The sequence below is a fragment of the Diabrotica virgifera genome, chromosome 6 (genome assembly GCF_917563875.1).
Source record: "Diabrotica virgifera virgifera chromosome 6, PGI_DIABVI_V3a".
Lineage (NCBI taxonomy): Eukaryota > Metazoa > Arthropoda > Insecta > Coleoptera > Chrysomelidae > Diabrotica > Diabrotica virgifera.
This window is the reverse complement of record NC_065448.1, coordinates 148,884,260-148,897,454: the sequence shown is the minus strand read 5'-3', so window position 1 is coordinate 148,897,454 and position 13,195 is coordinate 148,884,260. Positions and strand designations below refer to the sequence as shown.

General features: G+C 32.6%; 1 protein-coding gene across 12 annotated transcripts in view; it reads right to left on the bottom strand.

The window, feature by feature from the left end:
* Positions 1-13,195, bottom strand: part of LOC114329180 (steroid hormone receptor ERR1) — a 325,624-nt gene that overhangs the window by 38,148 nt on the left and 274,281 nt on the right. For all 12 annotated transcript variants that reach the window (XM_050654125.1, XM_050654121.1, XM_050654122.1 and 9 more), the window contains one exon: positions 7,042-7,269. In XM_050654125.1, coding sequence (XP_050510082.1) covers positions 7,042-7,269 — 228 coding nt within the window. The remainder of the gene's footprint in view (positions 1-7,041; positions 7,270-13,195) is intronic.

Genomic DNA, 13,195 nt, shown 5'->3' with positions numbered 1-13,195 from the left:
TGTAAAATCGCATAAAATAACATTTTGAGAAAAATAGAAACAGAAGATTTTTTGACCTTAAATATCTTATTTTTACGTCCCGCAGAAGCTATATACCAATTTTCAGACAAATCGGAGATCCAAAATTTTTTGCCTGAGTGATTTGACATGGAATGTACTCCACATTTTTAGACGGTTTTTCGCAAATAACTCAAAAAGTAAGTATTTTGTCGAAAAAAACGTTCTTAGCAAAAATATGTCCTATAAAAAAGTAAAAAAAAATGGTGTATGCGTTAGGTCTCTGGATCCCGTAGAACCAGAGTTATAGCCAATGAAAAATAGATTCACACTCACCAAATTTCAAATAGAATATTTCGACGTGAAATATCCAAAAAATTAAGCACTTTTTGGGGAAAACCCATTATAACTTTTTTAAAGTGGTTACAAAAATCTTCATATCTGTTTTTACAAAAAGTTTTTAGCATTAAATTTAAGCAAGTTACGCTCAAAATAAAGTTGGTCCCTTTTGTTTTGACAAAAAAAAACCGGGAAAACCACCCCCTAATTAGCAACTTAAATGAAATTAATCGTTACCGCTCCACAAACTATTTTACTTATGTTGTTGTTATATGATCTGTAAGTTTCATCGATTAAAAGTGCTTATTTTTGAAAAAATTTGGTTTCAAAGTAAAATTTTTAAAAATTTTAATTTTGAAAAATATGCTTTTTTTCAAAATAACTTAAAAATTGTTAGAGATACCAAAAATCTCGAAAAACAAAAAAACAGCATTGCTTTTCTGAATATCATGTATTTTTTTGTTTTTCTGTTACGACAAAAATTGATTAAGATTTGGTGTTTCTAAATTTGCATACATTCGTGATCAGTGACTCGTTCAACCCCTTTTAACTACAGCCCTTTCAATAATAAGGACTTTGAACCGATGAAACTTACAGATTATATAAACAATACATACACGAGTCAAGAAACTTGTGAAGTCGTAACGATTAAGTTCATCTAAGATACTAATTAGGGGGTGATTTTCTCGATTTTTTTACCAAAACAAAAAGGGACTAACTTTATTTTAAGCGTAACTTGTTCACTTTTGATGTTAGAAATTTTTTTTATAAAACAAAAATGAAGCTTTTTGTAAACACTTTAAATAAGTTGTAATGAATTTTCCTCGATATGTGCTTCGTTTTTGGTTATGTCACGTTAATGTATTCCATTTGGACGGCGTTATGCAGAAAGCTACCAACCCTCAATATATCAAATATTGGGTTGGATGCATATTTGGACAACAAAATACGAGTTCTCCATTCTGTAAAAATCTACCACCTCTAGATATCCTATAAAACTATAAAAATGCTAAGCCACATATTAAATTTATCTGATATTCTAATTTGCAGAAACCTACCAACCCACTTGGTAGCATTTTAATAAAGCGCCACTTGCATCCAAGTGGGTTGGTAGCTTTCTGCAAATATTGGGCTCTACAACTCTACAGTTATAATAACCTAACATAATAATTTTATGTATTGTCTTGCGTGTGGTTTACTGGATCACCGGCTTGTTTAATGTGTTTTAGTAGTGGTCTAGAGTGTCTAGATGTACAAGCAGGAAGAAACCAATCCCGTAAGCTTAATGTCATACAAGAACATATTCTACACGAAATTTATATAGCCATTACAAAAAGACACCTGCAATGTTTGCGATACTTTTAAAATGAAAATAGATAATGAAAAGGATGAAGAAAAAAAAGAAGAGTTCAAGCAGGAACATACGAAGCATTTTCAAGTTGCAGAGGAGGCACAGAAAATGAGAAGAGATGATTTCAAGATAGCGACTGAACAAACAGACCAAGAGTGTTTAAGTTTTGACTTGAAAAAAAATCTACCGCCTCCCAGAATACCTACAGGCATCGTATTTTATAAGCGTCAGTTGTGGGTGTATAATGCAGGAATACACAGTGCTAAAGAAAATTGAGGATACTGCTACGTTTGGGTAGAAGGTTCAGCTGGAAGGGGCGCCCAAGAAATAGCTTATAAAACATGTTACAACTAAATTAACTCCAGAAAACATCTTACGCTTTGGTGTGATTCTTGCGGTGGGCAAAATCGAAATATTAAGTTAATACTTATGCTTAAATCAATTTTGCATGGGACACGCACAAACCTAGAAAGCATTACCGTAAAATATCTCTGTTCTGGTCATAGTTTTTTGCCCAACGACACTGATTTCAGTGATATTGAGTCGGCTCTTAAACGACAGCAAAAATTATATACCCCAAATGACTATATCGAGGTAATGCGTTCTTGTAGAAAGCAGAGACCATTGGTAGTAACCCAACTGCACGTCGAAGATTTTTTAAGCGTAATAAACATTGAGAAAAAAATTACTAATCGCAAAGTGACCGAAGATATAGAGAAAATTAATTGGTTGAAGATTAGGTCAATCAAAATAGAAAAGTCTGACCCATTTCGGCTAATGATACAACACGATTTTTCACAGCCGTATCAAAATATGTATTTCTATCAAAAAATCTTCTCGGGGTAGAACTGCTAACAAAGAAATCTTTAGCGATTTAATACCACTGTGGCCTAACGGTCACAGAAACCTATCGCTGAGGCGAAATTACAAAATTTAAAGGAAATGATGCACCTTATTCCTACTGATGCATTGATTTTTTATCAAAATTTGCAGGGTGCAAATGTAACTGAAGATGTTGAGGGTTACAATGTCAATGTTGAGGATTTAGATTTTGAAGTGGATGAAGTAGATTAATATTAAAATTTATTTAATTAATACGTTAAATATTCATATCCTTAACTTTCCTGTAAATAAAAATTATTTTTTCTTACTTTACTGTTGTTTTTATTTAATATTGTTGGTATTAATTTCCCACTTTGCAAAATGCAGAAACCTACCAATCCACAAAAATTTGCAATTTCTCTTTTTAATTTACGATTAAAATATTTAAACATGTAGAAAATACCAAAATATTTATACACAGTCAAAAAAAAGTTACAAAGAAGTAGCAACATATCCTACAGATTTTTTAAATCAATAAAAACTTTAAACTTGATTATCTCAGTTTGCCACTATTGAGGGTTGGTAGTTTTCTGCATAACGCCGTCCATTTGGAATTTGACGAATATGAACCTATTTTTCATTAGCTATAACTCTGCTTCTACTAGGTATAAAGACGTGATATATACACCCTTTTTTTTTTAATTTTTTACAAGCTATATTTTTGCTAGGAATGTTTTTTCGACAAAATACTTACTATTTGAGTTATTTGCGAAAAACCGTCTAAAAGCGTGGTTATTTTGTTGAAAAAATGAACATATTCACTGCCAAATAACTCGAAAAGTATTGACTTAGTGAAAAGCTCTATAGAACAAAAGTTACTTAAAATTAGCCAGTTTATCCATTTCCTGACTTACTTTGGACGAATATTTTTCACCCCAAAGAGGGTGTTAAAACCACCCCCAGGGCAAAAGCACATATCGGGACAATATCACTTTTTTTCTTTGACTTGTTAGCTATGTGTATGCCAAATTTCATGTCAATCCAAGTGGTTCTCTAAAATTTAGAGGTTTTGCAATATTTTACCGTTAAAGAACAGACTATATGTATTTTTTATGTATTTTGACCCGTAGAACACGAATTTTTTGGGTAACATTTGGTCCGGATATTGATAAGATTATTATAAACAAAAAACTTGCAAAATTACAAAAGCGATTTTTGGCAAAACAAAACATTTTTTTTGTATGTTTTGGATCATTCTAAGTAAAAAAATGTTCACACAAGTTTTTCCGTAGGATGCATAGTTTTCGAGATAAACGCGGTTGAACTTTCAAAAAATCGAAAAATTGCAATTTTTGATCCCGAATAACTTTTGATTAAAAAATAAAATGGCAATTCTGCTTACAGCATTTAAAAGTTCAAGTCAAATTATATCGGTTTTGATTATGTGCATTGCTAAAAATTCATTTTTTTATTGTTAAACAAAGCTATAAACAAATGGTATTTGAGCGTTTTGACGCATGCCCGCTATGCATGCTACGTAGAAATTCAATTGCACTTGTACCTACTCGTTCAATTTTAAATGAGAGATGCACTGAAAACATCACTCAAGCACTATTTGTTTTTAGCTTTGTTTAACAATAAAACAATTAATTCTTAGCAATGCAAATAATCAAAACCGGTATAATTTGACTTGAACTTTCAAATGCTGCAAGCAGAATTGCTATTTTGTTTTTTAATCAAAAGTTATTCGGGTTCAAAAACTGCAATTTTTCGATTTTTTAAAGTTAAACTGCGTTTATCTCGAAAACTATGCATCCTACGAAAAAACTTGTAAAAACATTTTTTGCTTAGAATCACCCAAAAAATACAAAAAAATGTTTTGTTTTGCGAAAAATCGCTGTTATGTGATTCCTCAAGTTTTTTGTTTATAACAATCTTATCGATATCCGGACCAACTGTTACCCAAAAAATTCGTGATCTACGGGTCAAAATAGATAAAAAAAACTTGGGTAAGTCTATCTAAATAAAGAAGGCCGTTGTACCCCCCCTGGCGACAGCACTAAAGGTAAATAAAGACAGTTTAAGATTTAATTTCGATACAGAGAGAGATTTACTTTTTGGCTTACGCATATTTCATCCTTTTGGACTCCTCAAAGCGACTTGTGGAGTGCTTTAGATCTCCGGCTATTTGGATTTCGTTTGTTTATAATAGATGTCGCTGTTGCGTCTGACTAACAAAAAGATTTGGTTTCGATTCAGAGAGCACACCACGAATAACTCTGAGGTCCTTTCTTCTTCTTCTTCTTTTTGTGTAGACATGACACTCTCTGTTTTTCAATGTGCCTCCAGTAAGTTGTCATTCCATCATTTTCGTGGTCTTCCCACACAACAATTTTTCTGTCACACAACACACCACTCGCTTCTTTCCACTTCATCCATCCAGCATTCTACTGCATACATCTCCATCTATTTTTCCATTACTCTGTAATACCGATCCCAGGTACTTAAAACTATTGCTTTTTACAATCAGTTCACCTTCCAAAGATACCATTTTATTTGTAGTAACTCCATCTTTAAATGAACATTCCAAATACTCTGTTTTTGTCCTACTAAGTTTTAAACCTTTTTCCTCCAGAGCTTGCCTCCACTGTTCCAGTTTTTGTTCTAAGTCTCTTTCACTATTTCCTACTAACACGACATCATCAGCATACATTAAGCACCATGGAACGTTACCCTGTAGTTTCGCTGTTATCTTGTCCAAAACTAATGAGAATAAATACGGACTAAGAGCCTTGGTGCAATCCTACTTTCACATGAAATTTATCAGTCTCTTCCACACCTGTCCTAACACTAGTCGTTACTCCCTCATACATATCACTCACAATCTTTACATATTCACTCCTTTCTTATCGAGTGCCCATCACAGTACCTCTCGAGGAACTCTATCATATGCTTTCTTAAGATCAATCAATACCATATGAGCGTTTGTTTCTTTACTCCTGTATTTTTCCATCAACTGTCTTATAATGAAAATTGTATCTGTTGTTGATTTGCCCTGCATAAAGCCAAATTGATTCTCGGATATTTCGGTCTCTTCACGTATCCGTCTATCAATTACTCTTTCCCATATTTTCATGGTGTGGCTAAGTAGTTTTATAGCCCTGTAGTTTGTACATTGTTGTATATCTCCCTTGTTTTTGTAAACAGGTACCAGTATACTGCTTCTCCATTCGTCTGGCATTTGTCCAACTTCCATAATTCTATTAAATAGACCTGCTAGCCACCTTGTTCCTGTCTCTCCCAATGCTCTCCATACTTCCCCAGGAATATCATCTGGTCCTACCGCTTTTCCTTTCTTTATTTTTTGAAGCGCTTGGGCCACTTCCTCGTTTGTTATTTTGGTGACCATTGCTGCTACTGTCTCCGTTGACTCTACAGGCTGTCTGTCAAATTCTTCATTTAATAAGCTGTCAAAGTACTTTCTCCATCTCTTTTTGACATCGCTTTCGTGAACTAGTATTTTATTATTTTCATCTCGGATACATCTAATCTGATTAAAATCTTTTGCTTTCTTTGCTCTCTGGTTATTTTATATATCTTCTTGTCGCCTTTTCTGGTATCAAGTTGATCGTATAGGTTTGAATACGCTTCTGCTTTGGCTTTTGCTACTGCTACTTTCACTTCCTTTTTCGCCACCATATAGTTTTGAAGACCTGTGTCAGATCTGGTTTCTTGCCACTTTTTATATAATTTTCTCATCTCTTTTATTTTTCCTTGTACTTCGTTTGACCACCACCAAGTCTCTTTATTCTTTATCCTCAAACATTTTTCCTGACGTTTTCCCAAGTATTTCAATAGCAGTCTCTCTAATACTACTGGCCATTTTTCTCCAAATTGTATTAGGGCTTCCTTTCATGTTCCAACATATTATTATTTTTTCTACTATTCTTCTCCTGAATAGACCTTCTTTCTCATCTTTCAGCAGCCACTACTTGATTTTTTGTGGTCCTCTCCGATATTTTTGTTTAGTTTCGCTTTTTACTTCGATGTCCAGGACAAGCAGCTTGTGTTGTTGGCTTACTGTCTCACTAACTATTACCTTGCAGTCCTTACATTCACGTATGTATTCTTTCCTTATCATGAAGTAGTCTATTTGGGATTGATGTTGTCCACTTTTGTAGGTAATAAGTTGAGTTTCTCTCTTTTTAAAGAATGTGTTAACAATCGCCATATCCAATGCTGTTGCTAATTCAAACATGTCATCCCCAGCTTCATTTCTAGTTCCAAACCCAAATCCCCCAAGATTTCCAAGCCAAATCCCCCAATTTATAGCCAGAATGATCGCCAATATTCGAAACGAATAGGCACCAGAAGAAGAAGAATATGACAGAAAGATTTGGAGAGAGCACACGAGTCGCTCTGAGGAGTTAAAACGGATGAAACGTTCATAAACGAATGGCGGTGGTCTCTGTATCGAAATGAAATCTTAAAATGTCTTCAATAATAAAATGATAGTATTTTTATTGTCTTACCTTCTAAAATAAGCATTGGCCTCTGTGCAGTAACTACTTGTACTTGATAAGGACTGTCCGGGTTCCTCCGATATTTTTGTCGGCCGCCTCTCACCCTATCCAATCGAACGCCTTCTTTTAACATACCAGATCGTAGACATTTTCGAAACCTACAGGCTTGACATGCTTTCCGTCTTCTTTTGTTAATTTCACATTCACCAGAAGCCGGACATGTGTATTCTATATTACCTGGAAATATCAAAATATCGTATACCTAATTAGGGTATTTTAGTAATTTTATAACTTTTAGATTTAATTTGCATGTAATTTTTTCCAAGGGTTTAAATTTACAATCTGTTTTAGAAAAAAACTATAACTACATTTGAGAGACCAAAAATATCTGAGGGTGGATTTTTTATACTCTAGTACAGCGATACTCAACCTTTTTCTTTCCTGGGCCACATAGTAGCTACTGCCACAGCTTGCGGGCCGCAATCAAGATGAAGTAGTATACAGGGTGTTTCATTGGGAAACGGAAATACTTGAATGGTGAATAGAGGTAAATGAGGCGGTTATAGACATAATAAATTTATTGCTCCACCGACTTTATAACCGAGTTACAGAGTGTTTTATCGATTTTGCCCATTTATTTCTGGAGCCATAACTTTAGAACCACTTTGTATATTTTTTTGATATTTGGTACACTTATAGAACCCAACATTTAGACCCAACCACTAATCACAAGAAAAATCCAGGTCAAGATTAAACAAAATTATAAATCCATTGTGAGCTTGAAACAACATCCTGTATATTGAAATTTTCAAAACCCGTTTGCACATTTGAAAAGAGCTTTAATGGAACTTCCATATTTTGCGCAGACAACTCAATGACTTTAATTTTGAAATTATGTCGAAATTCTTAAGAACTGGAACTTTCAAAACAAAAATTTCGATATAATTTCAAAATTAATGTCATTAAATTATCTGTGCAAAAAATTGAAGCGAGAAATTAAACTTAATTTTTTTGTCCTCTTTTCAAATGTGCAGACGAATTTTGAAAATTTTAATATACAGGGTGTTGTTTCAAGGTCACAATTATTTTAAATTTTTTTTGTTAATCCGGACATGGATTTTTCTTCTGATTACTAAATGGGTCGTTGCAATGTAGTAAAGTATTGATTATTTTTAAAATGAGTATTTGTTCATTAACTTTAATAATTTATTATTAAAAGTTAATAATACCTTGTTTTTTAATCAGAGTTCTTGAAAATTTCAATATAATTTAAAATTAAAGTCATTAAATTGTGAAATCACGTGAAAAACACGTGAAATTTGACAAATAATTTGATCACAGGGCCCTTTAGTTAGCCTTCGGGCCGCATAAAAACGCTAGAGGGCCGCAGGTTGAGTGTATCACTGCTCTGCGAGTATCACTGCTCTTCGTGCGATTGTGTGTGTAAGTGCAGTGGCGTGCGGTGACATTTTCGGAAGGGGAAGCGATTCAATAAGAGTATAAAATGATTTTCTTACGGGGGTCGATATCAAAATATATACCTACGTGATAAGTATACAGGGTGAGTCATGAGGAACTGTACATACTCCTACCTCGTATAGAGGCTCCTATGGGGAATAACAAATGACCATTAAAAAGTGTCTGCTCCCCTTGTTTAATAATATACAGGGCGAGTTTCGCATTTTGACAGAAATTTATATTCGTCATAATTTTTGAACGGTCAGATCGATGTGTCTTATTTTGGTCAATCGTTACACTATTACCACCTAATCAACTGATTTATTCAAACTAGAAAAAAATCAGGTCCGGCTCTAAAAAATTAGTTCGTTTGGGTCTTAGAAAAAATTTCACCCTGTATACGCGTTTTGAAAACTCTAATATGAATTTTACAAATTTGACAAATAGGCAATTAAAATGGCATATTTATTTTTTCCCCACACGATTACTTAATTTTTTATAAAAAAATCAAATTTGACTATGAATTAAAAGTTTGGTAAAGTAAATCATAGATATAAAAAAATTAACTTTTATTACAAAAATTAATTTTTTTTAACAAATATTTGATTTATGTTACCACCCAATCAACTGATTTATTCAAACTAGAAAAAAATCAAATCTGGCTTTAAAAAATTAGTTCGTTTGGGTCTTAGAAAAAATTTCACCCTGTATACGCTTTTTGAAAACTCTAATATGAATTTTACAAATTAGACAAATAGGCAATTAAAATGGCATATTTATTTTTTTCCCCACATGATTACTTAATTTTTTATAAATAAATGAAATTTGACTATGAATAATAATTAAAAGTTTGGTAAAGTGAACCAGATTTAAAAAAATTTACTTTGATTACAAAAATTAATTTTTTTGAACAAATATTTAATTTATGTTACAACCCAATCAACTGATTTATTCAAACTAGAAAAAATCAGGCCCGGATTTAAAAAATTATTTCGTTTTGGCCTTACAAAAAATTTCACCCTGTATAAGCTTTTTGAAAACTCTAATATGAATTTTACAAATTAGACAAATAGGCAATTAAAATGGCATATTTATTTTTCCCCACAGGATTACTTAATTTTTTATTAAAAAATCAAATTTGTCAAAATCGGAATTTTAACTAAAAATGAAAAAAAAAAGATGAAATCAGGGTTTAACTCGCTACAACGTTCCATTTAAAAATTTTTTTCTGAAATTTTTACAGCACATATCTCTTACCATTGTAAAGACTATGACAATTGTTGTAGACTTTCAGTCTTCTTCTCGTAAAAATTATGAATTTTTAAAAATAAAAGGTGCAGATTCGTGAATTGCAAAGTTCAATCGAAAAAATTAAGTGAAAAAATTTAAAATTTATCTATTTGATCACGTCTATGTTAAACTATAGAGTCCAAAGAGAAGTGTTATGGGGAGTTTTATATCTAGACATGTTATAGAAAAAAAAAAATGGTGAAACTTTTAATTTTAAGAAAAACGTTATTTTTTTTTTATTTTTATGGTAAAATTGCGATTTTGACCAATTTGATTTTTTAATAAAAAATTAAGTAATCGTGTGGGGAAAAATAAATATGCTATTTTAATTGTCTATTTGTCTAATTTGTAAAATTCATATTAGAGTTTTCAAAAAGCGTATACAGGCTACAGGGTGAAATTTTTTCTAAGACCCAAACGAAGTAATTTTTTAAAGCCGGACCTGATTTTTTTCTAGTTTGAATAAATCAGTTGATTGGGTGGTAACATAAATCAAATATTTGTTTAAAAAAATTAATTTTTGTAATAAAAGTTATTTTTTTTTAAATCTATGGTTCACTTTACCAAATTTTTAATTCATAGTCAAATTTGATTTTTTTTAAATTAAGTAATCTTGTGGGGAAAAAATAAATATGTCATTTTAATTGCCTATTTGTCTAATTTATAAAATTAATATTAGAGTTTTCAAAAAGCGTATACAGGGTGAAATTTTTTTTAAGACCAAAACGTACTAATTTTTTAAAGCCGGACCTGATTTTTTTCTAGTTTGAATAAATCAGTTGATTAGGTGGTAATAGTGTAACGATTGGCCGAAATAAGAGACACATCGATCTGACCGTTCAAAAATTATGACGAATATAAATTTCTGTCAAAATGCGAAACTCGCCCTGTATATTATTAAACAATGGGAGCAGACAGTTTTTAATGGTCATTTGTTATTCTCCATAGGGGCCTCTATACGAGGTAGGAGTATGTACAGTTCCTCATGACTCACCCTGTATATGTACCTACTTAACAGGTATATACTTACTATTATAGTAGGTATATACCTAATATTATACTACTTGTTAACCTACATGGATTAAAAACAAAAACTATAAAAAATTACGTGTAAAACGATGCAAGCAAGCAGCAATAGTGTTTAACCCAGCCTGAGAGACTTGCACGCCCCTTGAGAAAGACATGTGGGTGATACAATTCATTGGGGAGAGAAGGATTTACTCCTAGAAGCGGCTGTCACTCCACCCCGCCCCAATGCTTCAGACTATCCACTCCCCCCCCCCCCCGATAGCACTCTGATGCGCTATAGGGACTCTCTATCAGCAAAGTGCTTATCATGTGGGAGTCCTGGGTACAAGGACTCACACACGAAATCCTACTCGAGGCGCTATATTCCCGCTATTTCTAGTGACTTATCGATCTGTATTGCTTGCTCGGACCTCGACTCCGGGCTTGGTTTCTTTAAACTTAAAAAGAAGAGTTCCATTTAAAATTGTTATTATATTCCGAGGCATTTCCACAACACGCACCTTTTAAAACTTATTTATACTTGAGGTCTATTCTCCTATCAACCAATGCAAATTTGTCTATAACATCGTCGTAAAATTTTGGATTTTCTGACAATTGTTTAATGCATTCTTTTTCAATAGATAATAGGGCTAACTTGGAAAGCCTGTCTTCGCTGGTTGAATTTCGTGTAAAACTTTTAATGCGTTTTAACACTGAAAAACTGGGTTCAACTGATGCACTTGTGGCTGGGATAGTTAGTACTAATTCACACAATTTGACCACTTCACACAGGGACTTATTTAAACCAGTAGTGTTTAAAAAATTTAACAGATTCCTGGGAATTTCTTTTTCACTAATGTCACTTGTTTCATAAACAACACTTAACTGAGAATTCAAAGCTGGGATATCAAAAAAATTTCCATAATTTAATCGTAGGGAATTAAATGCCTCTGTGGGAAATTTTGATGAGTTATAATTAGATATATTAAAATTACATAATTCTACAAATTTTAATTCGTTAAAATTTTGAAATCGAGAATTCATTTGTTGTAGGATATTGTCAAAAATTTCGATGTATAATCGTTGATAGGAGGTCTCTCTATCGCCGACATTAGCAATCTTTATTCTTTTACTTTCAGGTTCTAACCCCATATTTACAGTTTTTCCCCAAATATTTTTGAACTGCTCTCGTTTTTTAATTAGTGTATTTTGAAAATCATCTATTTGTCTTATACAAAATCCAATATCATTTGACTTCGTCTGTAAAATGTCAAATAAAATATCAGTAAAAGGAAAAATCTCTACAAAAATATTTAGCAAAAAATTGAAATCGAAATTTTCTTTAAGCCAATGTAAGTACCCCTTAGCAGCAGTAACAGTCTCAGCATCCCATTTTTCTTTATTATCCCAAACGTCTTGAAAAAAGTCTATCAATGAATCGCGGTATTGGAACACCGTTTGCACTAAACGTCCATTGTAGTTCCATCTCGTCTGAGCAACTTTCGGAAATCTTTTCTGAATGTGCATATCCAAAGCATGCGTTCTTTTTGGTGATTTTGAAAAATAGGATGCCAAGCCACTTAGCGTCGAAAAGAAAACTTTAACGTCTTTAATATTATCCATGCCTCGAGATAAAACCAAATTAAGTCTGTGTGCTACACAGTGAACAAAAATTGCATGTTTAAACTGTTCATTTACTTTAGCTTGAAGACCTGCTAACTGACCAGCCATTACTGCAGCACCATCATAGCTCTGTGCGACAAGCTTGGAATTACATTCTAGCTTCGAAATAGTATCACACACAATATGAAACATAGCCTCTGCAGTCCGATCGTCAGTTATGTTCACGAATTCTAAAAATCTCTCTTGAGGAATACCATCAACCACATATCGCACAACAATGGATAACTGACAAAAATTGGTTACATCTGTTGTTTCATCAAGTGCAATTGAAACAAATGGAGCTTTTTTTATCTCATTTTTAATGTGATCCATTACAACGTCAGCAGTACACTTAATTAAGTCGTTTTGGATTGTGTTTGAGGTACATCGGAAAACTGTGGAATTAATAAAATGATTTTTTAGGGTTTCATCATATTTTGCCAAAAAATTTACAAGATCTATATAATTTCCTCGATTGGTTGATTCACTTGTTTCATTATAACCTCTGAAACTTAATTCATGCTCTCTCAAGAAACAAGTTACATCAATTAACCGTTTTACCACATCCCTATTTTTCTTAACGTTTTCATTGTGAAGTCTATGGCTTATTTTTAAATGATTGTCCAAACTATGTTCAATGCGATAAGCCCCGAATGTTTTTTCTTTAATTGTAGCACTTAAATGGCACTTACTATTTACATGTCGCTTTACACTTTTGTGAAAATTATTTAAATCTGTAATGCCG